Below are 26,717 nucleotides of genomic sequence, written 5' to 3'. Positions count from 1 at the left end.
TGGCGTGTACTTGGAGGGAAGCAGGCTCCATCCCTATTTCTGTATCTAGAGGATGGAGCTCAGGGCTTGGAAAGAGTGGAGGCCCAATGCTTTAAAGCAATCCTTGGGGGTAATCTTAGGTCCGATGACACTGCCATGGGGCCTTCAGCTCACCCTCAAGTATGGAAGTCCAGGGACAGTCTGTCTACAACCCATGCTGCCCCTGGAGGGAAAACCTCCTCCACTGTTCCTGCCACCTTCACCTCACCTTGCCACAAGGCCCCTCCTACCTGGGAAGAGTAGCTATTCACGTATTTTATTTGCCAAGGGGAAGATGGGGCCCCATCACAGAAGGGTCTACTCACCACTGGGAGGTCCCGTTGTTGCTGAAGTCTCTGTGAAGAAAAGTTGAGAAGACTGCTCAGCCTGCAGGCACCCCTGACCCCCAGCCTCTGCTGTGTCCCTAAAGCTCTGTCCCGTTGCCTAGCGACTGCTGCCCAACCCTCCTCATCCAAGGGCACCGTGAGCAGTAAGGCTTGCAGAAGGTGCACCTCAGCCAGCATCTGGTCCCGCTGACCAAGGCTGCTCAGTTCTTAGTCCCATCTGCCCCTCCCATATCCATCTGTCCACCTGGGCATCTCTGTCCTGTGCTGCAATCCTGCACGAGTAGAGGGGAGTCCTGCAGCTGTGCCATCCCAGATGGCAACTGCTAGCCACATGTGGCTACTAGGCCTTGAAATGAGGGAAGAGCAAGTTAAAAGAGACTACATATAAATATAGTACAGATACATTGGGGAAAGGGTGAAATAGTTTCATGGTAATTAACAATTGATTTATGTTCAGTAGATCATGTTTTGAGTATAGTGGCTATACACAGTTGTTATTAAACTTATAATTGCCCCTTTGGTCTGAGGTGTTGTTCTGTAGTACGGCACTTGGCTAGTACAAACAGGTTTCAATCTCCAGCACCATAATAAAAAGCTACTATACTTTTTTTTTGCCTTTTAAATTACAGCTACTGAAAAATTTTGAAATAATGCATATGGCTTGCATTGTTTATCTACTGCATAGGACTGCTAGACTCAAACCAGGGTCTCTCGACACAAAGGCCTCCACTACCTGCCTCCACTGTCAATAGTGGGAGAGAAGAGGCTCAGAGGGGGAGAGGAGGGAAAGAAAAAGCAGCTAAGAGGTTGGCTCCAAGGCAGGTAGAGGCAGAAGGATTAGGAGTTCAAAGCCAGCTAGTGCCTATTCCTGATGGCAGTGCCTTCCTGTCACCTGCCCACACCACCACTGGATTCTTGTTTGAATCTGACGTCCAGTCTTAACTTTCTCAAGTGTTGTCCTTGTCACAAGAATTGCCTGCTCTCCTCTGATTGTCCTTGCCTTGTTCCGGATCTGCTCATCACAGGTCCCCAATAAATGTATTAACACCTGAGTAGGTGAACTGAAGATGAATTAAAGAATCCTTGCCTTCCTCAGCCCCCAAGCCTGAGGTGAGCACTGACCAGCCAACATGGGAAGGGAGGAAAGGAAGACACAAGACCCTATGACCCTGCATGTTCTGCTTCAGTAACCAAGCCTAGGGAGACGGAAGACATTTTCCTTGCAGGTTCCCTGTGCTAGCAGGACCCAGGCTCCTGCCACACCCATCACCCTGGATTTTCTCCAGACCCCAAGGGGGAGCAAAGAAGGTGTTGCATACATGGCATTGGCAGTGACCAGAAGGTCAGCGTTGTCAAAGAGTGTGACTCCGGGCACCTCTACAATGAGCACGTAGATGAACTCAATGGCCAACATGAGCACCAGCTTCCCGATGCAGCTGATCTGCAGGAACACGGAGCAGGCCAGCAGGCTGAGCAGCACACTGTAGGTGAAGTACTGCAGAGAGAGGGGGCCATGTCAGATCCCAGCTCTGCCCTTGCCCTTCCTGGCCCCTCCCTCACCTGACCTGGGGTTGGGAGAGCATGGTTTGGGAATGTTCCTGCTGAAGGTAGCCAGCCAGGAGGTGAGAGGAAAGGTCAGCAGCCTGGCAAGGAAGCGGCTGGAGATGGACTCCAGGTTGAAGTGGAACCTGGAAGGTGATACAGGCCCCGGCCAGTGCTCCAAGCTCAGGCTGACCTGACTCATAGACCTGTTTTGCCATCAGCAAAGCTTGCAATCATATATGTCCATCCATAGACACTGATGGGGCTATGCCTGGCACCAGCAGTAACTACAGGGTCAAAGGCCCCAGCCTGAGCTGCATCTCTGACACTGATGGTTCTAAAACCTGCAAGTGCTTTCAGAACTCACTCAGTTGGGAATACACCCGAACCAGCCCACCTAACTGATGTGACAATAAGTGCTACCTTTACTCCACACTTCCTGTGACTATTCACACACGTGACTGCAGACACAGCGCTGTTTTACCAGAATAATCTGCCCAGACTGCTCTAGGGTGTGTGTGAGAAAACCTCCTCCTAAAGTCTTGAAAGCTCCTGCAGTCCAAACACACTGGTCGTAAGTCAGGTTTCCCAGGACAGACTCCCCCAGGGTCCTGTCCTATAACCTTGGAGAAGTCTCTTCCGATCTCTGTGCCTCTGTCCCCTGCAGACCGAGGGACTGGACCAGCTGATCTTAGGGCCTCTCTTCTGTCTTTCATCTCCTGCTGCTAATTCCAGACGTTAGCATCTATTCTTTGTTCTTTCTGTTCAACACCATTATTTCTGAGTTTTCTCCACTCTCACTGTTTCCACAATGTCTCTGCCTCTGGGCTATAGTCAGATGTTAGTGACTTGCAGTGGGCAGCCCCAGGGTTTGAAAAGACAACTGAGGTACTGTGAAGGAGGTCCCTGGTGATTAGATGGGTCCTAGAGTACCCTAAAGTCACCACCTCTATCTGAGAGAGGAGAAGGTGGGAGATCATTCCCAGAAGATCTAGTATCAGGGTCTCAGCAACCAATCCTATGGAGGGAAGGCCTCTAACATCCAGCCAGTACCTGATTTAAGTACTGCCTAAACCTTGGCTACACTGTGAACACTGTCTTTATAATACGGAGGCTGCTTGGGTGTGGGAGGGGCTGGGAAAAGGTGTCTCTATGGCTACAGCTTTGCTTGGGGCTGCCCAGAGCTGTGGGGCAGAGTGAGGAGGGGCAGGAATGTCTGTCTGCCTCTGCTGCCATCCCCAAACCCTGTCCCCGTCTCTCGAACCTCTGGGAAGTTGCAGTTAGGCCGGGGGCTGCCACAGAAGCCCTGCTCGTCGCCCAGGCTGTAGTTGAAAGCCGACTCCACAACATGACATGCGTTGACCTGGTTCACCGTGACGTTGTGCTCCTCCGCCAGACAGCCCACCAGGTTCTTAGAGTTGCACATGAACTAGGGTAGGGAAGAGGGTATTGAGGATGCTTAGCCCCTACAGGCCAAGCTAGGAAGACCCATTCCACAGGATGGTGGGTGGGACCAGACCACCCTGTCTCAGGACCAGCACTGTACACACACTAGGAACAAAAGAGGTGCCTGGAGGGAAAGCTTTGTTCTGGCTACAGGGATGGCACATCCATGCACCTTCTAAAGGTGGGCCATTTTATTCTGTTGGAGACATCCCGTGCTCCTTCTAGCTTGAAAACAAGGAATTTAAAAGCCCGTGAGAAATGCTAATGAAAATCAAATTAGACCCCAGCCTGAGGTGGGACATGAACTTCCAGGAAGATGCTCCCTAGCCATGGGGCCCCACTGGTTTTTGAACCCACAGAGCTAGGAGGCACTGAGAGGCTATGGAGACCCACCATGTTGACAAAAGCCGAGAGGAACACCAGGGTGATGGTGAACACCCCGACCAGGGTGCTGTTCTTTTTGGATCGCACTATCTTCCTGGAGAGAGTCTGCAGGGGAGTGGGGAAGAGCTAGGGCAGGAAGGGAGGAAGAGACAAAGCAGAAATCAGTTAGAACCCCTCAGATAGCTGCGGAGCTCAGAAGACACACCCTGTCCCTGGAATAGCTCCCCAGACTTTCCTGAACCCCTCCAGGACTGTGTAGCTCCATGCTCATTCCACTGCCCTGTGCTTCAGATCCCCAGAGCCTCAGCACTGGCCAGGGGGGCGCTCAATAGAGCCCAGCACACAGGTGACTGAGGCAGGATGAAGGGTGCTATCCTGACCAGAGGGGAAATGGCAGAAAAGCCTATCACCTGTGATGGGAGCCTGGGCCTTGGGGTCCAATCAGGGAGGAGCAGTGGATGGTTGAGGGGCCATGGGGGTGTTGGGAGGCTCAAGACCCTCCTGAGAAAGGGAAGGGGATCCAGAGAGGCTCTGTAGAGAGGCAGACGGGTGTGGAAACAGAAGGGAGAGAGGCCTGAGGAGGGTGCTAGGCAAGCATCTTCTTCAGCGTGAAGGTGCCAAGGAGCCGACATTTGGCCCACCCAGTTCCTCCTATATTGTCCCCAGTAAGACGAGCCACATGACTGCTCCAGGACCCTCTGTACTCTTAGTAGTTAAGTGACAGCTTGCTAAGCCCGTCCTGTCATCACATCTGACACACTTGACCAGTGTCATACATAGACCACACACTCCTCATCTGCCCTACAACCCTGGCTCACAAAGATGTTGCGGAAGTAAAGCAGGTGACCTGGCTTCTCCAGCTTTGCTGCCTCAGCTCCTCCTGGTGAGGCTTGTCTGCTGCCAGGAGTGCAAGTGACCTTGGAAAACTCCAAGGACAGAGGATGGGGCATGGAGGGGTGTAGGAAAGGCGGCAGGAGGTGGGGGCTTGAAGGGTATGGGAAAGGAAAGGAGGCAGGAAGCTTGTTCTCTGGGTTTGTGTGTGCTGTATGACCCTGAGCAAGCCACACTCCTCCAAAGGCTATCTGTCTGTCTTGTCTGTCTGTCTGTAGGGGCACCTCATTTCTTTTAATAAAGGAAAGTAGGCAAAGGCCTCTCTCCATCCACAGCACCCCACAAGCCCTCAGCATCCCTGGGCATTTCAACAGAGTGTGCCAGGCCACAGGGTCTATCTGACAGTTGACATCAGAAGCTACCTACCCCATACCCCGAAAAAGAAAAAGAAAGAAAGAAAGAAAGAAAGAAAAGGAAAGAAAGAGAGAGAGAAAAGACATGTAAATTAGATTTCATCAATTAAAGGTGTGGACTCCTGTCTATCTAACTTGGTAACTTGAGCTCCAGGGAATTCGTTGCTTGCACCTGGCCTCTGAAGGCATCCACATTCACATGCATGGGGGCAGGCCACATGCATGTCAATTTAAAAGGCAAGCCCTGCCCCCAGGAACATAGTCTCTTTGAGATTTAAAAAAAAAAATAACCTTTAAGAGTATTTTAGCTGTGGTGTCCTTTAAAAATATATTGTGACTTTTTTTTTTTTAAGACAAGTTATCACTTCATAGCTCAGACTAGTCTTAAACTCTATCCTCCTGCTGTAGTCTCCCAGGTGCTGGGATGACAGACCTGTGCCAGAACGCTCAGTCTATTGTAATGTTTTCTTATTGTTGTGGCAAAAATACAACACATTTTGCTGTCTTAATGTGGCGTTTATTACAGCCAACATTGGGTAGCCATTATTGCTACCATTTCCAAAACTCTTTCATCGCTCTGCATGGAAACACTACCCATTGAGCTATAACTCCCCGCTCTGCCACCTCTAATCTACTTTCTGTCTTACAAATTTGCCAATCATAGATAACTCCATATTTGAAGTAATAGTGCATGTGGACGGGGCTACCTGGCTTCTCTCACTTAGCACTGTCTCCAAGGCTCATTCACCCTGCAGCATGTGACAGGACATGGCTCTTCCATGCGCTCAAACACTAGTCTACCATGGTTACGTGCAGATTTATGCCTTGTCACCTGATGATGGACATTGAGTTGCTTTCACCTTTGGTTATTGGGACAATTTGGTGCCTTATTGTCATAGCTATGGATGAAGACAGTGAGCTGTCCACTAGGACCAAACAGGCTGAGAGGCCTTGACAACCACAACAGCCAAAGCAGAAATTGACTGAACAGAGAGCAGGAGGGTCACAGCCTTGAGGAAGGAGAGCCAGTACCCACCCTTCAATATAGCGAGGCATACCCAAGAGAAAACCAAGATAAAACTGAACAGAAAGCCAGGCTCTTTGGTGTCCACTGTGTGGCCTGCATCTCTGATCTCAGACAATATCCCTTCTCCACACACATTCTCTACTGAATGTTCACTGACTGATCCTGTGTCTCAGGCTCTGGCTAGCAGCCCTTTTGTCCCATCTGATGCTGAAGCAGCTATGACAATCTTGTTATAAAGATTAACAAGGGCTCAATGAGGCAGCCAATAGGAACAGCCTGGTCTCCAGTTGGGCTTGTCATCAGTGCCCATTGTGGACCAGTACCATGTACTCCCATGCCCATTCCTTGGGCCAAGTGTGATGCTCAGGTCTACAGCAATGGCCTCTGCCACTGGGAGGAAGCCCTCTGGGTGGCATGTGAGGGAGACTCACCTTCACACAGGCATAGATCACAGACACAAACACCACCAAGGCCAGCAGCAGGAAACACGACAGGTAGAAGCTCAGCATGAACAGGGAGCTGGGGGTGGAGGGGAGAGAAAGGGTGAGAAGGAACTGCATCCTGGTGGAAAGCCCAAGCCCCACTGTGTCCCAGGAGCCTGCCTGCCCAGCATTTGGGGCCCACATCCCAGGGCCGTCCGACTGCTTCCTGAAGAAGAGCTCTTGCAGCAACGGCCCATGCAGGACTGTGCTGCAATGCAGTCCACTCCTGCTCATGCCACCCTCAGGCTACCGTCATGGGGGACCAGCCAGCTACTCACAGGGAGCCATTGGGGAACTAAAGAACCCTGCATCAACAGTTTGCCTCTTAGCTATTCACAGGAGTGCTTCGGGGAGCATGAGAGAACTGATCTTAAAAATCACCTGTTAATAACAGGGCCCCAAAATGGACCTGATAAATGGCCATCACATCAGCAGCCCAGACAACTCCTCTTTGAGACAGTGTGATGTGTGCACCTAGCTCGTCTCCTTTCCATTGTCAGGGCCACTTTCCCACTCCTGCTCAGTCTTTACTCCCTGATTCTTAGGCAATCCAACAAGAGCAGTGTCCCAGTCTTCTTGAGGAGAGAGCAGGGCAGAAAGCCTCAGAGCTGCAAGTGCCCTTCCTTCCAGAACCAGCCACTGCCCTCCTGGGGCCGTAGCTTGTCCAGGTGTAGCACACCCACAAAGCCGTATGGAGTGGGGTAGCCTGGAGATGCCAGGTGTTGTTATCAGGCTGTAGGAGGAGGATACCACCCACTACCCAGGAGGGCTCGGCAGTGCCTCTGCTCCTGGCTCCCAGGAAAGCAGCACTCAGCTGACTGCAACAAGAACAAGGGGGAAATTCTTCAGAGGGAAAGAGAGACCCCGAAAGTGGCTATTAAGGCTTCCCTAGAGGGCACAACTGGAATGAGCTGAGTCAATACCTTGACCAATTGGAGCTGTGGCCATAGGCAGGAGTGAAGCTGGCATGGCCTCACCCTTGCTGCCCTGAGAGTAAAGTGGCAAAGGGGCAGAACTGTTCGTCCCTGAGCTAAAGAACTGTCTGTCACAATGGGACAAAATGGATACTCATTTGATACACATGGTTGTTACCCGTACCATGTCAACACAGAAAAAGTAGGGCTGAATGACAGGCCCCACAGTCCCACCAGCTCTGGACAGCCTCCATGAGAGGAATGGCTGGGCTGTCCAGCCCGGGTGCAGCCAGCTACCAGCTTCTTTCTGGTTTTCACCTGAGCTGTTCTGACCATCAACAGGCACACACATAAAGGGGATCTTTACACAATGAATGCCGTAAAAACAAAAGATGATAAGAAGGCAGAAGTCGGGCAAGCAAGATTGTTCAGTGGATAAAGGTGGTTGCCACCAAGCCTGACCACCTGAGTCCTATCCCTGGGACCCACATAGTAGAAGAAAAAGAGCCGCCATCTGAAAGCCATCTTCTGACCTCCACACACTTTCAATGGCTCATGCATGTGTACACGCTTGAGGGCACACACGAGTGAGTACACACACACATACACACACACACATACAAAATAAATATAATTAAAAAAAAGTTTTTAAAAGAAGGCAAGTAGACAACACACGCCTCTTCTGGGTAAGATGCCATGTGAAGAACATGCTGCACCATCCATGCTGGGGGTGTGTCCCCGGAGTAACCTCAATCCGGTTGTTAGACACACCAGAATTGAAACATTCTACAAATCACCTGGCAGGAGTCTCATTAGTCTTGCCAAGTTCACAAGAGACAAGCAAGGCTACAGAACTATCTCCAGCTCCTGAAGGAGAAAGAGATGGATACACCAACTGCAGAGTGGGATCCCAGGCAGTGTGGCTTCTGGGTACAGAAAAAGGGAACAAGGGGAAACTGAGGAAATGAGAATTGGTCTGAGGGTCAGCAGGCTGAGCACGGTTACCGTGCGAGCTTCTGCCTGTGAGCACTGCGGCTCCCTGAAGGAGGCTGTTGATACGACGAGAAATGCTAAGACGCATGGGCATGCTCGCCTCATGACTTCTGCAGTTTCTCGGTGACCTACAATCATTTCAAAAAGAAGGATACAGTTTGGGAGGGGGACACCTCAGATGAAGCATGGCTTAGAAGGCTGAACCACGTGGAATGATGGATCCAGAGCAAACCCTGGCTATAAACTAGGAAGGCATTTGGGAATCGTTTTGGAAATTTGATATGGACTGGGTACCAAGGAGATGTGTTAGTTTTCTTTGATATGTATGCGACTATGCTTAAAGAGGAAGATGTGCTTAAAGTGGATGTCTACTGCTTATGGGGGAGAAATGTCCGTAAGATCATTTTTGAAAATCAGAAAAGGCAAATGAAGAAGATACTGGAAAATATGAACAACTTTTCTGCGTTAGGGGTGGGAGTTGACTTCCATGTGCGCGAGTGATTTCATAGTAAAGAATTAAGATGTACACATGTAAACACACCCATCGGGAACACCCATATATGCATGCATACATAGGACAACACACATTCTCCTAGGTGCGACTCCTGTGGAGGGCTGTCATTTAAACCTCATTTCAAAAGCTCTCTGCCTGCCTCTCGTGGTCCTTAGTGACATGGTCAATTCTCTCCAGAGCTTGGGTGTGCCTCCTTGTGAAAAGCCTTCCTTTGAAATACTCTCAGAAGAAAAAAAAAAAACTAAACAAACAAAACAAAACAAAAAAACCTTTACCTTTTGAAGATATGCATGTGTGTATACATTTGTGTGTGTGTATACATTTGTGTGTGTGTGTGTGTATTTTTTTTTGTAAGAGTCAAAGGTCACCTGGAAGCCAGAGTGTCAGGTGCTCTGTGTGACTCAGCCAGGTATAGAGGAGGTGACAGATAGAAAGGGGTCTCTTGTGTAACTGAGAAGTGCTCAGTGAGGTCCCCACCCAGGTGTGAGCACTCACCTCCCCAGCCCAGAGGCAGGACCCCTGATTTCCTAGACCCACAGAAGAAACTAAGAAACCAGCCTCCCGGCCTGAGCAGGCTAGCAGACTGCCTCCTCTGTTCCCATTCCACTCTGGGGATCCTGCAGCCAGAAGGAGGCGCCTGAGCGGGAAAGCTTACTTACTGGGGCACAATGGTGATCTGGACAAAGCAGATGAAGAGGAAAACAAGCGAGGCGCAGGCCACATAGGCACCAAACCGGTCATCCACCTGCTTGGAGTACTGAGAGGAGACGTGCACTGTGAGCTCCACCGGACCCGCCCACCGCCTGCCACAGTCCAGCCAATTCCAGTCACCCATTGCCCAAGGTACCCTCCCTCCGTGACACATGGAGACCAGAGCTGGGCTTACACAGGGGACAGCCAGTGTAGACACCCATATGGTGGAGTCTATGTGACAGTGACCAAGAGACTTGGGATTGCTAATGAGACACTTTACGCCAGCTGACCCATGGTTGACATATTTTGTAATGGTCACAGCTGCAGACCATCACCGCTCTCACAGGGCACCCGAGTGGGCACAGGGACATGAGTGGGCCCCAGACTGCTCTGGTTTCTACTTCTGGGAAGTACTTACTCTCCCTTGGGAAGCTCCTACTTACTCAAGGTCCCAAGTCCCAGTCTCACCTCCTCCCAAGACACTAGCCACACAAATGCTGGCATGCCCACCTTGAAAGGGGACACACCCATCAGGCCTACTTTCCATAGCTTTGCTTTGCTAATCAGGCCTGCCTCAGCTAATGCTGGCAGAGTGATCTGGGGACATAGTGACACACAGGACAAAGGGAAGCCTGGTGGCTCTGACATCACTTCATTGGATGGCCCAATAGGCTCTTCAATCACAGTCTAAGGTGGGACATGGAGCTTCCGTGGCCTTTCCAAAGCAGCACCTGGAGGTCCTGATGGGTCCCAGGAAACTGCGTGGCCTGCCATGTTTCTGTCAGGGACCCTCTCTCCTGATGCCATACCTTCTTCTCTAAGTCAGGCTCCCTGAAGGTCAGGAGGAACTTGCGGACGTGTTCAGATCGCAGTCTGTCGATGCTCCTGGCATCAATGGCCCGACCCAGAAACTCGTCCACTTCGTCTTCAGGGTTTGCACTCTCCTGGGCGTTCCTGGAAAGCCAGGGGCAGACATAGGCAAGCTGACAGCTAGGGACGCTGTCACATGGATAGCTCTGCATGGCCACCTAGACTGGCCAGAGACACAAGCAGACCCCAGAGGAAGGGGCAGCAGGGACTGAGACCAGGCTGTATCCTTAACTGCACATGAGAGGAAGGTCCCTGAAGCCCAGAGGGCCTTGCTGGTAATGTAGATTATTGTTGAGGATGATGTTATTCCAACTGATAAGCCCCATTCTTTACTCTATAGCTGTCTCCCCTTCCTGAAGCTAAGGCTAGGACTGGCGGGTGGGATCCCTCCCACAGGGACTGCGGTCCCTCTGCCACTTGATCCAGGAGTAGGACTCTCTTGGGAAACATGCTTATGGTGCTGAATTTAAAAATCTAATTTCTCAAGGTAGAACCTGTTCTTTGAGTACAGTTTCTGGCACTCGTAAGAACTGGGAAGCGCAAGAGGGGGAAGAGGATGTTCCCTCCAGATACTGGGTACATTCAGGCCCTGCTACCTAGTGAGCAAGGTCTGTGTTTCCCTGAGGGAGCCATGGGGGTGGTGGTGGTGGGAGAGCACAGCCTCCTGGGCTGCTGCTTCAGCCACTGCTGAACGTCTGTCCTGTGAATGAGCCAAGGGGGAAGGAAGAAAAAAATGGGTACACTACTCACTTGTCCTTGGGGTCCTCAAAGCCCTAAAAGAGAAGGAAAGAGAAACAGAGGAACGTGAGACCAGCAAGCAGAGAGCGGCCACGGAGTCAAGCAAGGTGGCTGCATGTTACGGCTCTCTACCATTGATCACTGCAACAAACAGAAGTACGGCTCCCTCCTCCCTTCCCTTGGTGAACCTTTGGGTTCTTCTGACGGCACAGGCTAGATGCCAGGTGCATTGATCTTATTCTCGCCACTGGCATCCTTTATCTCCCCGCTGTGACTCCTTATGTTTCTCGGACCTTCCCTTCTTCCTCTTGGGACCTTGGCTTTGGAGAGAAATTGCTGAGATGCTCAGAACATTCCGCGTGTCCACATTTGCCAACCCATGCACACACACACTGATCACATAAAACCTCCAGGAAACCAGGAGCCTTCCACCCAAAACAGCTCTGGTTACCTACAACCGCTTAAGTGGTATCTTGGAACCGATGTGTTCTTGCAAGTGCTGGCTGGATTTAGGAGGGAAGGAGCCCATATGCCACCTGTAGGGTCTGAGTACCCTTCTGTGGTTCAAGTCTGCAAGCCCAGGGAGAGGGTTAGACCCTCACAGACAGAGTCAACCACACAGCTCGACTTAGAGGTAATCACTACAGAGATAAACTATCAGGGTCTGACCACTATGGTAGGACTGGAGGTAGGAGGTCCCTGTGATGGGGGTAGTGAAGGTGACAGGTAGACAGCCCTAGACCTGAAGGTGAAGCACAAACTGCCAGACCAAACACAGAGGAGCACCTTGCAGGGAGCACTAGTTAGCAAATGAGGAGCTTGGCAAGTGCTGAGTGAACCAGAAGTTCAAACAGATCCCTGCCCCACTCCATTCTGAGAACATGGCTTAGCAGCTCCCAAAAAGGACTTCCTCATGAGCCAGGGCTGGGAGGTACTGAATAGACATGGCAGTCCCATGCCATGGAAGGCTCCTAGGACTGCAACAGCCTCTGGGGGGAGGGGAAATGGGGGGGGGGGTTCCCTGATGTCACTCTAAGTTGCACCCAGGTACCTATACCCAGTCTAGGATGGCCTGCCAATCAGTCAGTTGCCTGCCCAGACCAGCCAGACCCTTATTCCTCATCCCTCGAGAATCATGCCACCCCCTCTTTAGACTGTAGGACCTCCCTATCTTGTGTCTGTCTCCCGGCTGTGGAAGTGGGTGTCATGCAGCTGAGTGTCTTGCCTGGGGTCAGGCCCATACCTGTGCTCCCATGACCCCTCAGTGAGTTCGGCACAGCCAGAGCAGAGACGGACAGGCAAGCTGCCTACAAGATGCTGCTGTGGGGCTCCAGACCACAGAGTTCCATCCCATGAGCCAACAACAAGCAAACTATACAACTGGTAACAGTGGTACTGTACATATGCAAGTCCATCTCTACAGATCAAAAAGACCCTGGCATGCCTTTCTCCTAGCTTCTGTGGAGGACACACTTTCTTCCCTGTTCTGAGAAGAGAGCTGGATTGAACCTCAGCACCTGGGGGCCGCCATGTTGGCATAGGCGGTACAGGATCCACTGAAGGTGGTTTGTGCACTGACTACAGGGTAGAAGGCGTTGTTAGCAATCAAACAGCTCAGCACTGCCGTTAAGAACAGGCTAGAGCTGGGCTGTGGCTCAGGGCTGGACACAGACCCATAGGGGTTCCATCTCTACCACTTCGATCCACCAAGCATGCATGTGCATCCATCCACCCACCCACCCATCTGTGCACCTCAACCTCAGTCTAGTGAACTGGGTACACTCCACTCTCCACGCTCACCAGAAGACAACATTGCTCCATCTTGCTCGGCCTGCTGGTCCCAGCAGGGCAAGCAGTGTCCTTGTCTTAATCACACAAGCTCAGTCCACACACTTCTCCCTGTCAGCCATTTATTAATACACAACCTTAAAGCCTTGGCAAGGTGTGCATTCAAGCACAGAAGCCCCACTCAGCACAGTGTTTGGAAAACCCAGGACAAGCTCAGTAAACATTCCAAGGAGCAGAACTGCTGACTGCAGATTAGTGCCTTCCTACCTGCTGTTACTGCTTCACTATTCAAACCATCCCTTCAGTGGGCTAGTTTGGGTTTTGTGTATTTTTCAATGCTGTTTTGGGGGGGTTGGGTTTTGGTTTTGAACACACCCATGTGCCAGAGTAGGTAAAAGTGCTCTTTTCGCATCTTCCCCAAAGATTTCTGGGAAGCTTAATGCCAAAGCCAACAGCTGCCAGGACAGCTGCTGAAACTGTCTCCACCCCCAGCCCAGAGTCCCCACAGGACCAGTGTGGCTGGTGAAAACAGGCTTTGATGCCACTGTCCTCAGGGAACACTGTGCCCAGTCAGCATGGGCACCTTGTTCTGCTCAAGCTGCTTCCCCTGCTGTGTGAAACAATTAACACCCAGGAGCCTCCCCTGCAGAGCGGCCTCCTCTGGAGACAACCCTTCCCCTTGCAGCCCTTCCTGCTAATTCTTTCAGAGCGCCTTGTCCTAGGTGATGAATGTGCCGGCTGCCCACAGCCCAGACTGCCTAAGAAAGACCTGAGGTTGCAAGTTATTCTGAATGTCACTGAAAAATCACCTCCAGGACACCAGAGACTGGGGATTCCCACTAGGCTATTCTCCTGCCTGCTGGCTGTCACCTTCTTCCTCGGTCCCTCCCTAAGTCTCTTCTCTTGTTATCTCTTCCTACTTCAGATTCCCCCCCATCCTTCTGCCCTTCCCCTATCCTACCCTAAAACACACACCACCACCACCACCACCACCACCACCACCACCACCACCACCAACAACAACAACAACAAACAAGCAAACAGACAGACAGACAGACAGACAAACTCCCCAAAGCTTTATTCATATGGACTCAGAGTCAGAGTCTATGGGATATTATTAGAGCAAGGCAACAGCAGGGAGTGGTGGACACCTGATCTCAGCTTTGTGGAAGCACTTGGAGGCCCCGCAGGTCATGTTGGTATAAACAGGTCTGCGAACACTCGGGTTCTAAGACCAGGCCTCTCCTGACTTCTCTCTTGTAATAACAGTGTACAGGTTTAGAATGGAGGTCTGGACTCTTGTTTTTTCTTGCTGTACATGTTAGTCCCCAACCTGTCCCTTCTTTCAGGCCACTGGCTCTTGTCCGCTTTAGTCCCATGGGTCTGCCTCGTTCCCTTGGGTCTATCTATGCCTACTCTGAGTGGTGCACCGGGATCATTATTGCCAGCAGCTGCTCCAACTTACTCACAGTGACCACAACCCCACCCTTAGCCTTGAGCTTCATTGGCCCTCTCTCCTGACCTGAGCAGTGTCTCCAGGAGTCAGGGATGAGGTCTGGGCAGAAAGTGGCAGTACTGCCATTGCCACTTGGCTTCTGGTGATTCCTAATTGTTCTCTATGAACCAGCACCATATCCCAAATTATATTTGGGGTTCTCTAGGGGTATGTGTGCCCCAAGGAGACCCCCTGAGTGGCTATATGACCTATGGCCTGACACCCTGTTAAAAGGTTGGCATTCGTGGGGACAGGGTATATCTCAGCACAGAAGCAATGGGGGCCCTCACCAGGCACTTGCCAAAAAGCACTGGGATGGTTTCTGGGAAGCTCCTGGAATAAGGAACATGCTTTCAATTGTTTGGGGGAACGCATATTCCCCAAGGGCTGGAAGAGGCTGGGAGGCCAGTGCCACCCAGCTCCATGGCATCTCAGCAGTCAGTACTGAGGCTGCTGTGGGCCCTAGTGGCATGCTGAGTCTGAGCAGCCTGAACCAGCAAGCTCTTCCAGGAAGGGAAGGGCACTATTGCTATGTCCCCAAGCCATAGGATAGCTGGACTCGATAGATGGAACCGATCTGGTCCAGGGTTGGGTATTTCATATTCCAGCCTAAAGTCAGGGTGACCTCTACTTCCTTCCCTTCTAGATTCCCCAGCAGGCTCAGGGACAGCCTGCATCCCCAGCCCCAGGAGCATCCTGCCACCAGAAACTCACCATCCTCTTCATCTCCTTGGACACCTGGTTGCCACCCAAGTGGTTGTAGAAGGGGCGCTCAGCTCCCCAGTGAGGCGGGTTGTGTCCGATGGAGTTGGTTCTCTGGCGGTTCATCTTGGCAATCATGGCCTTCTCTTCTTTCTGAAGAGCAACAGAGACACCTCAGTGGACACAGCCTCACTCCTCTCAGGAACAAGAATCTGGCCAGGCAAGGGTGAGAAAGAGCTGCCTTTGCACAACCCTGAAGCCTGCACCCCCAAAGCCTGGGGTGCTTGGCCCAGATAATTGTAAGAGCTGGTCTCATGAGAAAGAAATAGGTGTGGGAGATACCTGTGGCTTGCAAGAAGTGCTCCCTACAAGTCTGAGTGCAAGATTCTATCCTGAAACTTTTCAACCCCAATATCCCAACCTTCTCCCCCGAACCTTCTATTGAAGGCTGATCTAAAGTCCTGACAGATGTGCTACAGTCTGCATCATGCAGCCTGCCCTCCCTCTAACGGCAGGGGGAGGGGTATTCCATGGGGGGGGGGGGGGGCTCATCTTCCTTTCTAGTCTCCCAGGTAGCCAGGCCAGCTTCTACCATGAGCTTCATCCCTGGCAAGTTCTGCTCACTGGAATATGAGGTTCCACATCTATGAGGGCTGTGCTGATAGCTTCCTGAGTGGGTAGAAACTGGGCTGAAGACATCCAGAGGCTGATGGAGGGAGAAGGGCCTTAGACTTCCAGTATTTACTTCTAGGATCTATCAATAAAATAGACCTCTGCTGCTCCAAAAGCAGCTCTCAGACACCTGCTGTGGAGTTAGGAAAACGTCAGGGACAAGCAGGGTTGTGGGTATACAGAGACTCAGCCAGCTACCCATGGGCAAACACTCCTTAAGCATCTGTCTGTCTTTCTGTTATTCCAGATGGGCACCAGAGGTAGATGCTTAATGTAGACTTTAGGGGGACACTTAACCTTCTTCTGGTCACCCTTCCAGGGTCTGGGCTGTCACCCCATTAGTCTGCCTCTCCTTTATGCCTTCTGTACTAGCTGTCAACTGGAGGAGCCAAGACCCTGAGGGCTCAGGGCAGGTAGGCGGGATGAAGGCTAGCCTATGCTGCAGGGACTGGGAGGAGGGATAATGGAAGGGCTGAGAGGTCCTCCATTCATTCACACTCTGGCAGTGAACAAGCATGTGTTTATGAGACTGCCCTAAAGTGCGGCTCTCCTCCGACACCCTCTCTGCCGCTGCCACTACCGATGCAGCTGGAGTGTCTGATCAGCCAGGACCCCCCTTTAGGTACAGATCTAGGTGTCCTCCTGCTTTCCCCCTCCGAATGTATGGGCACTGTCCTCTCTGCCCTGCCTCTCTTTAGAAATAGACTACCTCCATCCAGGCCTCTCTGGGCTGTACTTACATACAGCTGTCTGGCTTTCACACTAACTCCTTAAGCAACAGGGAGCTTTTTCCTATCAGAAGATCCTGGCCACCAGATAAACTCAGTGGGAGGGCACAGCAGGGCGTTCTAACATAGGGAGAAACAGAAAATGCCCCATTTGCTTTAAAAATTAAGAACACAGAACACAACACTATTAAAAATAGAACTGAGGCCTGCTAATAATTTAGTTCTATCCTTTGGCTGACGTAGGCTGAGACAAAGAGGAAAGAAGAAAGGAACCAGAAAGTGAAAAGGTAGCCAGTTTCAAGGAACAAAGATGTAGGGACCAGCTATATGGCTCAGTTGGTAAAGGGGCCTGCTGCCAAGCCTGACAACTGGAATTCAGTTCTCAGGCGCTACATGTGAAAGCTGAGAACCGATGCCTCCAAGTTGTCCTCTGACCTTCACACACATGACATGTCATGCACACTGTCACATATATGCACAGAAAGCATATACATATATATATATATATATATATATATATATATATATATATTAAAGTAAACAGACACACATCATCGATGCAGGTGGAGGCAGATATCAACAAATCCATTCACCAGGGGAGTGAGAAAAAACAATAAGTGGTTAAGAATTGACAGCCAACCAGGGAAGAAAGGAGGAGAGAGAAGAAAAGACAACCACCTAGTCAGAGGCAGAGGAGAGATTCCTCAGACGCTCACCTCCATCTGGCACCCTCTGAGGCATGCTTCCCTGCTCACTGATCTAAGGCCTGTTGTGTGGTTTTTTTTGTTTTTTTTTTTTCTTCAACTGAAGTGGAATGAAAAATATTCCCTCTCTCCACAGCTTTGCAAGGCCTCACTAACACTTGGGCCCTTTCTGAGAGACAGGAGGCAACATCAGGTAACTAATAACTTCCCTCAGGGAAAGGAGAGGAGAGGAGAGCAGGCCAAGGGGCTCCTGGCCCCTCAGGCCCTGCCCACTTACCCGCTTCTGGGTACAGCGCAGGATGAGGAAGGTCTCAATGCTGTGCTCCTTGAGGTAGGCATTACGCTCGCCACCACAGCCTGGCTCCACCTCATAGTCCCCATTCAGGTAGTTGAGTGTGGCCTTGGTGATGTGGATGCGTCTACAGTGGGGGAAGGGCAGAAAGCGTGAGCTGAGAACCGAAGCCCCACCCTGATGTCATTCAATCTCTGGCTTCAATGGCTCCCCACCATACATGTGATCAAAATGACACTCCCAGGTCATTTCCATGCTCACACACAGCACCCAGACCCTCTCAGGCCTCACCTAGCATGACTGAGCCGTTGGCAGCCTACCTAAGGAACATGCCTCTGATCTTACAAACCTCATTCTTTCTTTTTTATAGATCGATCTATTATGTATACAGTGTTCTGCCTGCATGTATATCTGCAGGCCAGAAGAGGGCACCAGATTACATTAGAGGTGGTTATGAGCCACTATGTGGTTGCTGGGAGTTGAATTCAGGACCTTTGGAAGAGCAGCCAGTGCTCTTAACCACTGAGCCATCTCTCCAGCCCCATAAACCTCATTCTTGCTCAGAAGCCAGCCATAGTTCCTGCCACCACAAGCTGGAGTCCAAATCCCCAGCCTGACATCTAGGTCCCTCCTAGCCACTGGCTGCTTCTTCTGGCTGCCCCTAAAAAACTATGTGAGCTACTTCTGTCCACTGTGTCTTCCCACATCTGTGTCCTTCCAACTTTATCCCTGCCCACTGGTCCCTTGGCCTGACTTTCCTGCCCAGATATCCACCCCAGCTGGCATTGTTCGAGTCCTGTAGGTTACTGGTCTCTGTCCTCTGAAATAGCTTGCTCTCTACCCAGTTCACATGCTACCACTTATCACATAGGATCTGGTCAAAGGCTTGGATGGCTGAGACAATGTTCTCTACAGCTCGCACATAAAGTGTTGTGATTTGTATTTTCCTGCTTGCTCCCTTCCTCCCTCCCTCCCTTCCGTGCTGGGGTTTGAACCCAGGATCTTATGCATGTTAGGCAAGCACTCTATGATTAAACTATGCTCACAACATTCCTTCCATGTATGAGCATGTGAACGTGTACACACACACACACACACAAAATCTTTAATACCATCTGCCCCAGTGTGCCTGCTCCTCCTCCTACCTCCTCCAATCTCACATCATGACAGCCTCTCCTGGATGAGAATAAGTCAGAAGGGAATTTGGGGCCTCTAACTGCACCTCCCCAGCCCCCACTTACCCCGCCTTGCCACCAGCTTCCATGTGGTTGGCCAGAGTGACATCGTTAGACCACACGTCGAATTGCCACTTTCTGAGACCAAGGACACCGCAGTGTACTCTCCCGCTGTGAATTCCCACACGCATGTTCACGTTCACCCCTGTCACCTCCCGGACCAACCTGGGGATGAAGCAGGGGTAAGGCTGGGAGAGGGTCAGGGGCTAGGCATACAGAGCAGGGGTGAGGCTGGAAGGAGGGGCTGGGGTGAAAGGGGAGTTGGGAGGTGTAGGGGTCAAAGACGCATTTCTCTCTGATCCAGCCTAAATAGAGTCTAAACCGAAGGGGCCTGGCAGCAGGTGTCTGCTTGCATGTTCAGGTTAACCAAGGAAGTGCAGTTTCTTTCTTGGCCACAAGGTGGCAGGGTGCTGCACACTAAAACCAAGTGCGCCTCCTCTCATCCTCCATTACCACTGCCACTGCCAATCGACTGTTCAGAGGACTGTAAGCAAACTCTAGTGCTATCTTGAGCCCATGGGGGAGATGTAGTCACCCCAAACCCTAATCATACAATGCTCTGGAGGCAAGGTAGACTGGATGGTTTTCCCCAGTGTTGATTGACTGGATAGTGGCTCCTCTTTTAGAGAAGGATTGTTACATGGCTTTCATGGTGGGGGTGGAGTGAGGGTGGGGTGGCTGCAGGAGGACATGGGAGGTGAGTCTGGGAAAGTTCAGAGAACTCAGATGCCTATGAACTACAGGACATCGTGGTCCCAGCCACAGCTCCAAGTACGTAAGAGTCCTGGTAGATGGGGTGCACCCTTTATAGTCTCCCATGCTGAGGGACCAGAAGAGGAAGAGTTCTCCACCTGTATCTGGGGCTCACAGTCTGCTTAGTATCTGCAGGAAAAACATCCAGGAGTTGGGGAAGGGTCAATACACAAGTTTGCACTTTTTAGAAACCAGACCTTCCCTGATTCAGTAAGCAGTGAGACCGGCAAGTCCAGTGGGAGGGCTCACCCAGATGGGGCTTGCCCCTAATCCCACCTCTCAGGCCACCCGCCCTCCACTCTGCCTGGGATCAAATCCCATCCACACTGGAGCAGTCCCTTCAGCCCAAAGATGCCTCAGGACACTCCCTTGAGGATAATGACAGCTTCTTCTAGTGTTTCTGTTTGCTGCTTTTTCCTGACTTTTTTCTCTCAATCCCCTCAGTGAGCACTGCCTCTTTCTGCGGGGGCTGAGTCTCTTACCTTGTGTGTCTCTCAGGGCAGCCAGGCCTTCCCGCCCAGCGCTGGCTGTACTTCAGGGCATGACTGTGTAGCCCAGTCATGCGAGAGACAGTCAGTAGAAGCAACTGTATCATACAAACAGCCTAACCACCTTCCTGCCCTGCCACTCTGACCTCTGACCTTACCAGGTTTTACTTTGTCACTATTCAGACTATTTCTAAAGCACAAAGTAACTGGACGCTTTCCCTGACCCAGAGCCCTGGCTGGTAACATCATTTAGGTCGTGCATCCTTTTCAATAATGGAGGACTCCCTCAAGGGCAGGAACAACCAAGCCTGTCCCAGGCTCTTTCTGCTATTGTTCACAGGAAGGATACATCATCTGCCATTGAATCCCTAGGGAGCTCCTTAGCCCAGAAGAGTCTTACTCTCGCACCTAGGCAGTAGAGCTAGTGTTTTTACATCAGGAGTGGGGTGTGAGAAGCGGTGAGGTTAGAGGACAGGCCATTGGCTCAGGCGTGGGCCCCTCTTTCACCTTGAGCCTCCCTTTCTCATGCCTCCTTCAGGGAAGCTGCCCAACCAGGGAAAGGAAGGAGCCCCAGAGTAGAAATGAACAGTGAGGTACGAGCCGGCCCTGGGTGCACCCCACTATTTCCCTCCCTCCATCGATTACTACAGAAGGTGGCTTGGTTCCCTGGGGATGAAACCCAGAGGTGGGCACTTACGAGATGGCCTCGATCATGTCCATCCCCATCTCCACGCAGCAGTGGGCGTGATCGGCTCGGGCTTCAGGCAGCCCGGAGACGCAGTAGTAACAATCCCCGAGGATCTTAATCCGTAAACAGTGATTCTCCTGGAAAGCAAATTAGTTTTAAAAAAACCCAAACTAGTGGAAAAGAGAGTGGGAGGGAAAGAAATGAGAAACAGAGAGTCACTCATGCTTGGAGTAAGCTGCCTTCCAGAGAAGTGGGCACAGCCCTCTGTCAGGGCAGGGACTGGTCACAGTCAGCGGTACAGGAAAGGTGGGACAGGGAGGGTAATGACTAGGAGAAGGTAGCATGGCCCCAGGAGCTCTTCCTCCCCTCTACCCTTTCCCCTCCCCTTTCTCTCCCCCTCATATCTTCTTTTTCTTTTTTGTTTGGGCAAACATCTCAGGTCCCACTCCTTATCCCAGAAGCAGACCCCTGACTCTTACAATTTCATCAACAGTTTTGATCCTTGTTATAAAAAAAAAAAAAAAAAAAAAAAAAAAAAAAAAAAAAAAAAAAAAGACTGAAGCAGACAGAAACAAGCTTGAGCCAAAAACCCACATGACCCTCAGCCTGCCCGAGATGTTTATCAAAGGGAATGTTCAGCTATGCCAGCAGATACATGAGAGAGTGCCAAGAAGGTGCCAGAGCTCGGCACCTGCTGATGCCACCACTGCTTTGAGGCAGGTGCCACGAGGGCAGGGAGGCAGGGCAACACCAACGTCTGACTGGGAGTGAGATGGCCGACTGTTATTATCAGTTACAGCAGATGCTTGGATCTGACTCCGTGCTACTCCATGAAGCTGGGACAGTGGAAGATGGGAGCCCGTGAAATGCACCCAACACTCAGAGGACAGCCATGCCCCTACCTACCTCGCTCCACATCAGTCATGGGAAACTATCATCTCACCCTCGGAGGCTGCAGAAAGCCTCTGATTACAGTAGTCACTTGTCGACATTCTGTCTATAAACAGGGTGCCAGTGGGTACTGTAGTAAGTGGCTAGTTACATGGCAGAATCCCACAAAGGCTCAGTCTGGACAAGAATGAGTGAAAACAGAGACAGACCTACTGAGTGAGTGTCTTGGTTGCCACTCCCTGCTATGTGGGGGGGTCACTTCCATTTTTGTCCAAGTGCTAGTGAACCCTCTTTCTGGAAGACTCTAGGGATGAACACCCATATGCTTACAGGCCAGGTGGAGACTCAGATTCCATCCCTTCAGCCAACCTCACCAGGAATGCAGATATGAAGCCCCTGGTACACCCAGGCAAACAGATTTCACTGCAGGGATGGGTGCTATGCCCTGCAGGCAGGTGATATGGAGATTTCACATTTCCTCACAGCCAGGGATGATGTCTCCAACTGTCGTGCCAGAGATGCTGTGGGTCATGAGAACGCACTCTGCAGCCTGACTGACTTCTCTGCCCGACATCAGTCTCCACTAAGCAGAGTAAAAATCCTGGATTACCGTCCTCAACCTCAGGGCCCTCCTCTGACAGCCTAGTCCAGGCCATCCTCTGGCTCACCCTCAAGGTGACTCACCGCAGCCAACTTGTCAAAGCGGGCGAAGAGCTCATTGAGGGTCATGACCAGTTCTTGGGCAGTACACTGGGATGCCAGGCTGGTGAAGCCCTCGATGTCAGCAAACAGGATGCTGGGAGACAGGAAGAAGACTTGCTATATAGGTTGTGTTAGGAGCCACAGTGAGCGTGACAACATTCGCCATTACAAGATGGCACGGGCATCCTGTGCTCCCACAAGTAAACAACTAACTTCGCAGGTGCAAAAGGCAAAAGCGCGCCAAAGTCACTGCCCGGGGCGTAATATGGGGTGATGAGTGAACAGCCAATCAGAAGTGAACACGCCACTCTAGGGTACATATAGCAGTGCCTTTCCCAGGCTTTGGGTCTTTCCGCTTCTGCTGATACAAGAATAAAGCCTCGCTGTAGTAACCACCCGAACACTGCCTCACGTGTCTCTTTCGCAGGCGAAGGGGACTCGAAAAGGGGCGCGGAACAAGGTTGGATGATGTCTGTCTACCACATCCATACAGTAAATCCTTGTGTCCATTATAAGGGTGTTAGGAGCAGGGCCTGTGAGGGTGGGGCCTTGTGAATGGATCAGTGGCTCGTCAGAAGGAAGAATAGGTGAGCTTGCTTCCTGGCTATGCTGCCATGAGATTTTAAGAACGGACTGGAAGATGGCCCTCACCAGAGCCCAGCCATGTTGGCACCATGGACTCAGGCTTCCGGCCTCCAGAAACAGGAGTTGTTTCTGAGTCACCCAGTGTGGTACCTATCACAGAAGCCTGGACAGATAAAGACAGGCCTCTGTGAGGGAGTAAAGTGGGGGATGTATCATGGACCTTTGGAGTGCTTCAGGCTCTAGGATGGCTTACAGGCTATAAGAGACCTGGGGGACTTGTCATAGTTAGGCATTCTAGTGCTGTGCTAAAACACCAGGACCAAAAGCAACTTGGTGAGAAATTTCTTTTTACTTGCCATACTCTGTCACTGAGTGTGAGAACTCATGGCAGGGACCTGAGGCAGGAACTGAAACAGGGGCCATGAACGGATGCTGCTTACCAGCGTGCTACCAGCCATGATGGGCCAGCCCCTCCCACATGAAATATTAATTGAGGAAATGCCCCACAGACTTGCCTATAAGCCAACCTCATGGAGGCATTTTTCTCGTTCTAGATATGTATAGGTTTGTGTCCAGTTAACAACAACAAAAAATACAACCAGGAAATTACTCCCAAATGGCTGCTGGTTAGGGGGTAAAGGCACAGGCCTCTCCTACTACCTGGAGAACCCCTGATCCTGTCCTGTGGCTTTCCCTGTGTTCTCACTTCCAGGCAGGAGAAAGGGAGGCAGACAGCGTGAACTTTCTGAGCACTTTGTGAGCATCGTCCCTGCCACCCAACCCCCATCCACAGTGACTTTGCAGGCCTGCCCCTACCCACTGGGGGTCTGGGTATGAGGGGCTTTTACACACTGTCCTGGGAAGTGTGGGCCAGAACAGAGCCAGCCCACTCCACAGACTTTTCACTTCCCAGTCTTAAGTGGACCTCAAGTCTGCCACCCCAGGGGGTCCTTTAGAAGGAACAGACTAAGAGGGGGGCAGGGAAGGACAGAGGTAGACACCCACCCTGTCGTCACCTGAAGTCCCCAGGTTCTCCTGCTGGGGCCATAGCCTCATCATCCAGAGGTGCCATCAGCCACGCCAGCCAGCTGTGGCTCTTTGGCTCATTCTTGTTTGCTCCTGTCCTTTAGTTTGAAAAATCTCTTTTCCTTCAAAACCGACCACACGAAGAAAGGTCTTGAGGCCACGGTGTATAAGGGCCCCTACGTGTTTGCTTTCTTAAGAGGGATACAAAAATTTTCTAACTGTCATAGACTAATATGTGTCTGGTAGAAAAGCTCTGAGCCCCTACACCAGGGGCTGGGCCGCAGAGGAGAGGTAGTGACCACATAGTAGACCATAGTAGACTATAGTAGACCCTACCTCCAAGTCTCCCCAACACACCTTCCTGAGGCTCCAACACCCACAGACTTCAAAATTAAGAATGCATAACTAAATATATTTTGTAATTTTATTCCAAATGTCTACTGGTATATTGAGCGTGTCCTTTATTTACTTATTTATAATTAATTAAAATGCTTACTAGTATGTGAGAATATGTATGTATGTATTTATATGTCTGAGTTCATGTACATGCACACATGGGTGGGGCGTGCATGTCACAGGTATCTTCCTCAGTCATTCTTCATGTCATTTTTGAGACGGGGGCTTCTCCCTGAACTTGGAGCTTGCCGATTTGCCAGACTGGCTGGCCAGCAAGCCTAAGCATCCTTTAGTCTCCAGCTCTTGATTGCAGGTGTAGATTGTTTTGTCCAGAGTTTTGCAGGAGAACTGGGGATGCCCCATTCTTGAACAGACTTCATGACTGAGCTATCCCTCCAGCCCATCTTCGTATCTACCAAGCATGAACGTTGTGACTACTAACAGGGTATGGAGTTATGCCACATATGGAGGGTGGAGCTATCAATTGCAGGCAGAAGACCACACCTACATCACCTCAAGGAGTCGTCACTTTGTCCTCCAACTGAACCAGCCTGTACTGTTGAATAGAATGTGTCTTTCATTGTGATGCTCTCTGTGGCCTTTTTGACCCTCCCAGGGTTAGTCAGGTCCAAGAGACAGTGAACAACCTTAGTGCATACTTCTTACATGCAGACTAGCCGAGTGAGAGTCTCCCCCTCCCCCTTGCAGACTCCGCTTACCTATGGAGAGCTAAGGGGCATCTTGGGATAACTCCCACACTCCAGTGGTCCCTGGAATTATCCAAACTGTCCAATCAAGAACGTCTTCACCCCACATCCCTTCCTTCCTCAAGAAAGCACAATAAAGGCTCTGGACTGCATTTTCCTTTCCTCCCCCAAATACTTTATTTATTATTTTGTTACCATATTTATTAATGTAACTAACTTAATAATATATTTTTTAAATAACAGTATTCTAAATACATTGACGCTGTAGCACCTGAGGCCCTGGATTCTATCCCCAGCAGCACAAAGTAAAAATAATATAATATACATTAACATATCCCTTTATGTTCCTACATGTATTCATTCCAGACTCACACCTATCCTGTGAGGTTAGCACTTGCTTTTAAGACAAGGAAATTAAAGCACAGAAATATTGACTCACCAGCCCAAGTCCACACAGGCAAGCTCACTCCAGGAGTGTACCTGTTATGTGGTCTGTCAGTCCCAGTCACTCAGAAAGTAACAACATCCTGTAGTGCCCTGGCAATGACTATGGGGGACATTTCCCACAGTTGCTCACAAACCCACAGAGCAAACTATCAGAGTGCATGGTAGCAGGCTGGGCTACCAGTAAAGACATCCTGGGGTTTGGGCCAGGTTATCCCAGAGAAAAAAACATGGGAGCAGCCACCAGCATTTGTCTGGGCTCCTCCAACCCCTCATCCCCAAGTTCCAATCTAGGCCAGCAGTGGTGACTGCAGAATAATGATCAGAGGGAGGGAGAGGGATGGATAAGACAGGCCACAGATGAGAGAGGACAAGGAGAAAGGTGTGAACATCAGACAGCTGCCCCCTGGGCGGTCTTGGCTGTGGATGACGGATGAATGGGACTGTGGAGTCTCACAAACTCTGGTACTTTTCTTGCCTGTAGATTGGTTCACTGCCTAGAGGAAGGCTGCTGCTAGGAGACAGTATTCTGCCTCCTCATCCTTTCTCCAGCACTGATTCTCAGGTGGGGAGAAGGAAGTCTTCTCAATCTTTATAAGAACACTGGCTACATTCTTATTCTGGATATTTTTTTTCCTCTCCTAGGAAATCAAAACCAATAGCAACTGGGGTCAAGTTCAGTTGAAAATAAGCCAAGAAAGAGGTGAGCCTCTCCGCTTAGCTATCATCTTGTTTAATTTTAGATTCACCAGGCACCACACTCACTGGCGGGATGCCTCTAAGACCCTACAATAAGATAGGAAGCCCCCTTGCCCTGCAGAAGCAGGACTACCATGGGGCCAGGTGACCCAAGCTCCAGGCAGAGCAGAAGAGAGAGAGAGAGAAAGAGAAAGAGGAGACGGATAGCTCCAGAAACAGAAGGCAAAGGTGTGTGACCTCAAGGCTTTTTCCAACCAAAAGTCACTGAGCCACCCACAGGGGACAGGCCTCTGGCCACCCATAGAAGGCCCTGCCAGCTATGTGAGCTCTTTTCTCCATCACTACCCTTACCGCCATGGATCGGCAGTCTGCAGTCCCTGGGCTGGTGTCCCTTGGGATCCCCTGGGGAGCTTTTCTGTAGAGAGGCCTCAGAGCTCCAGCCCTAGGGATTCCAACTTAATCCATCAGGGGTGAGGCTCTTCTGCAGTGATTGTTTTATTTGAAGCTTCT

The 26,717-nt window shown here is 50.9% G+C and overlaps 1 protein-coding gene across 1 annotated transcript in view; it reads right to left on the bottom strand.

The window, feature by feature from the left end:
- The window catches only part of Adcy5 (adenylate cyclase 5), a 146,827-nt gene that overhangs the window by 13,191 nt on the left and 106,919 nt on the right, over positions 1–26,717 (bottom strand). The window contains exons 4-16 of the mRNA XM_034515086.2: positions 22,333–22,444; positions 20,767–20,894; positions 18,835–18,993; positions 17,579–17,720; positions 15,210–15,350; positions 11,225–11,247; positions 10,414–10,558; positions 9,571–9,668; positions 6,440–6,527; positions 3,747–3,863; positions 3,172–3,336; positions 1,685–1,860; positions 345–374 (exon numbers count right to left, since the gene is read on the bottom strand). Coding sequence (XP_034370977.1) covers positions 345–374; positions 1,685–1,860; positions 3,172–3,336; positions 3,747–3,863; positions 6,440–6,527; positions 9,571–9,668; positions 10,414–10,558; positions 11,225–11,247; positions 15,210–15,350; positions 17,579–17,720; positions 18,835–18,993; positions 20,767–20,894; positions 22,333–22,444 — 1,524 coding nt within the window. The remainder of the gene's footprint in view (positions 1–344; positions 375–1,684; positions 1,861–3,171; positions 3,337–3,746; positions 3,864–6,439; positions 6,528–9,570; positions 9,669–10,413; positions 10,559–11,224; positions 11,248–15,209; positions 15,351–17,578; positions 17,721–18,834; positions 18,994–20,766; positions 20,895–22,332; positions 22,445–26,717) is intronic.

This window comes from Arvicanthis niloticus, chromosome 12, assembly GCF_011762505.2.
Source record: "Arvicanthis niloticus isolate mArvNil1 chromosome 12, mArvNil1.pat.X, whole genome shotgun sequence".
Taxonomy (NCBI): Eukaryota; Metazoa; Chordata; class Mammalia; order Rodentia; family Muridae; genus Arvicanthis; species Arvicanthis niloticus.
Note: the sequence above shows the minus strand (reverse complement) of the source record. Positions and strands in the feature narration are given on the sequence as shown.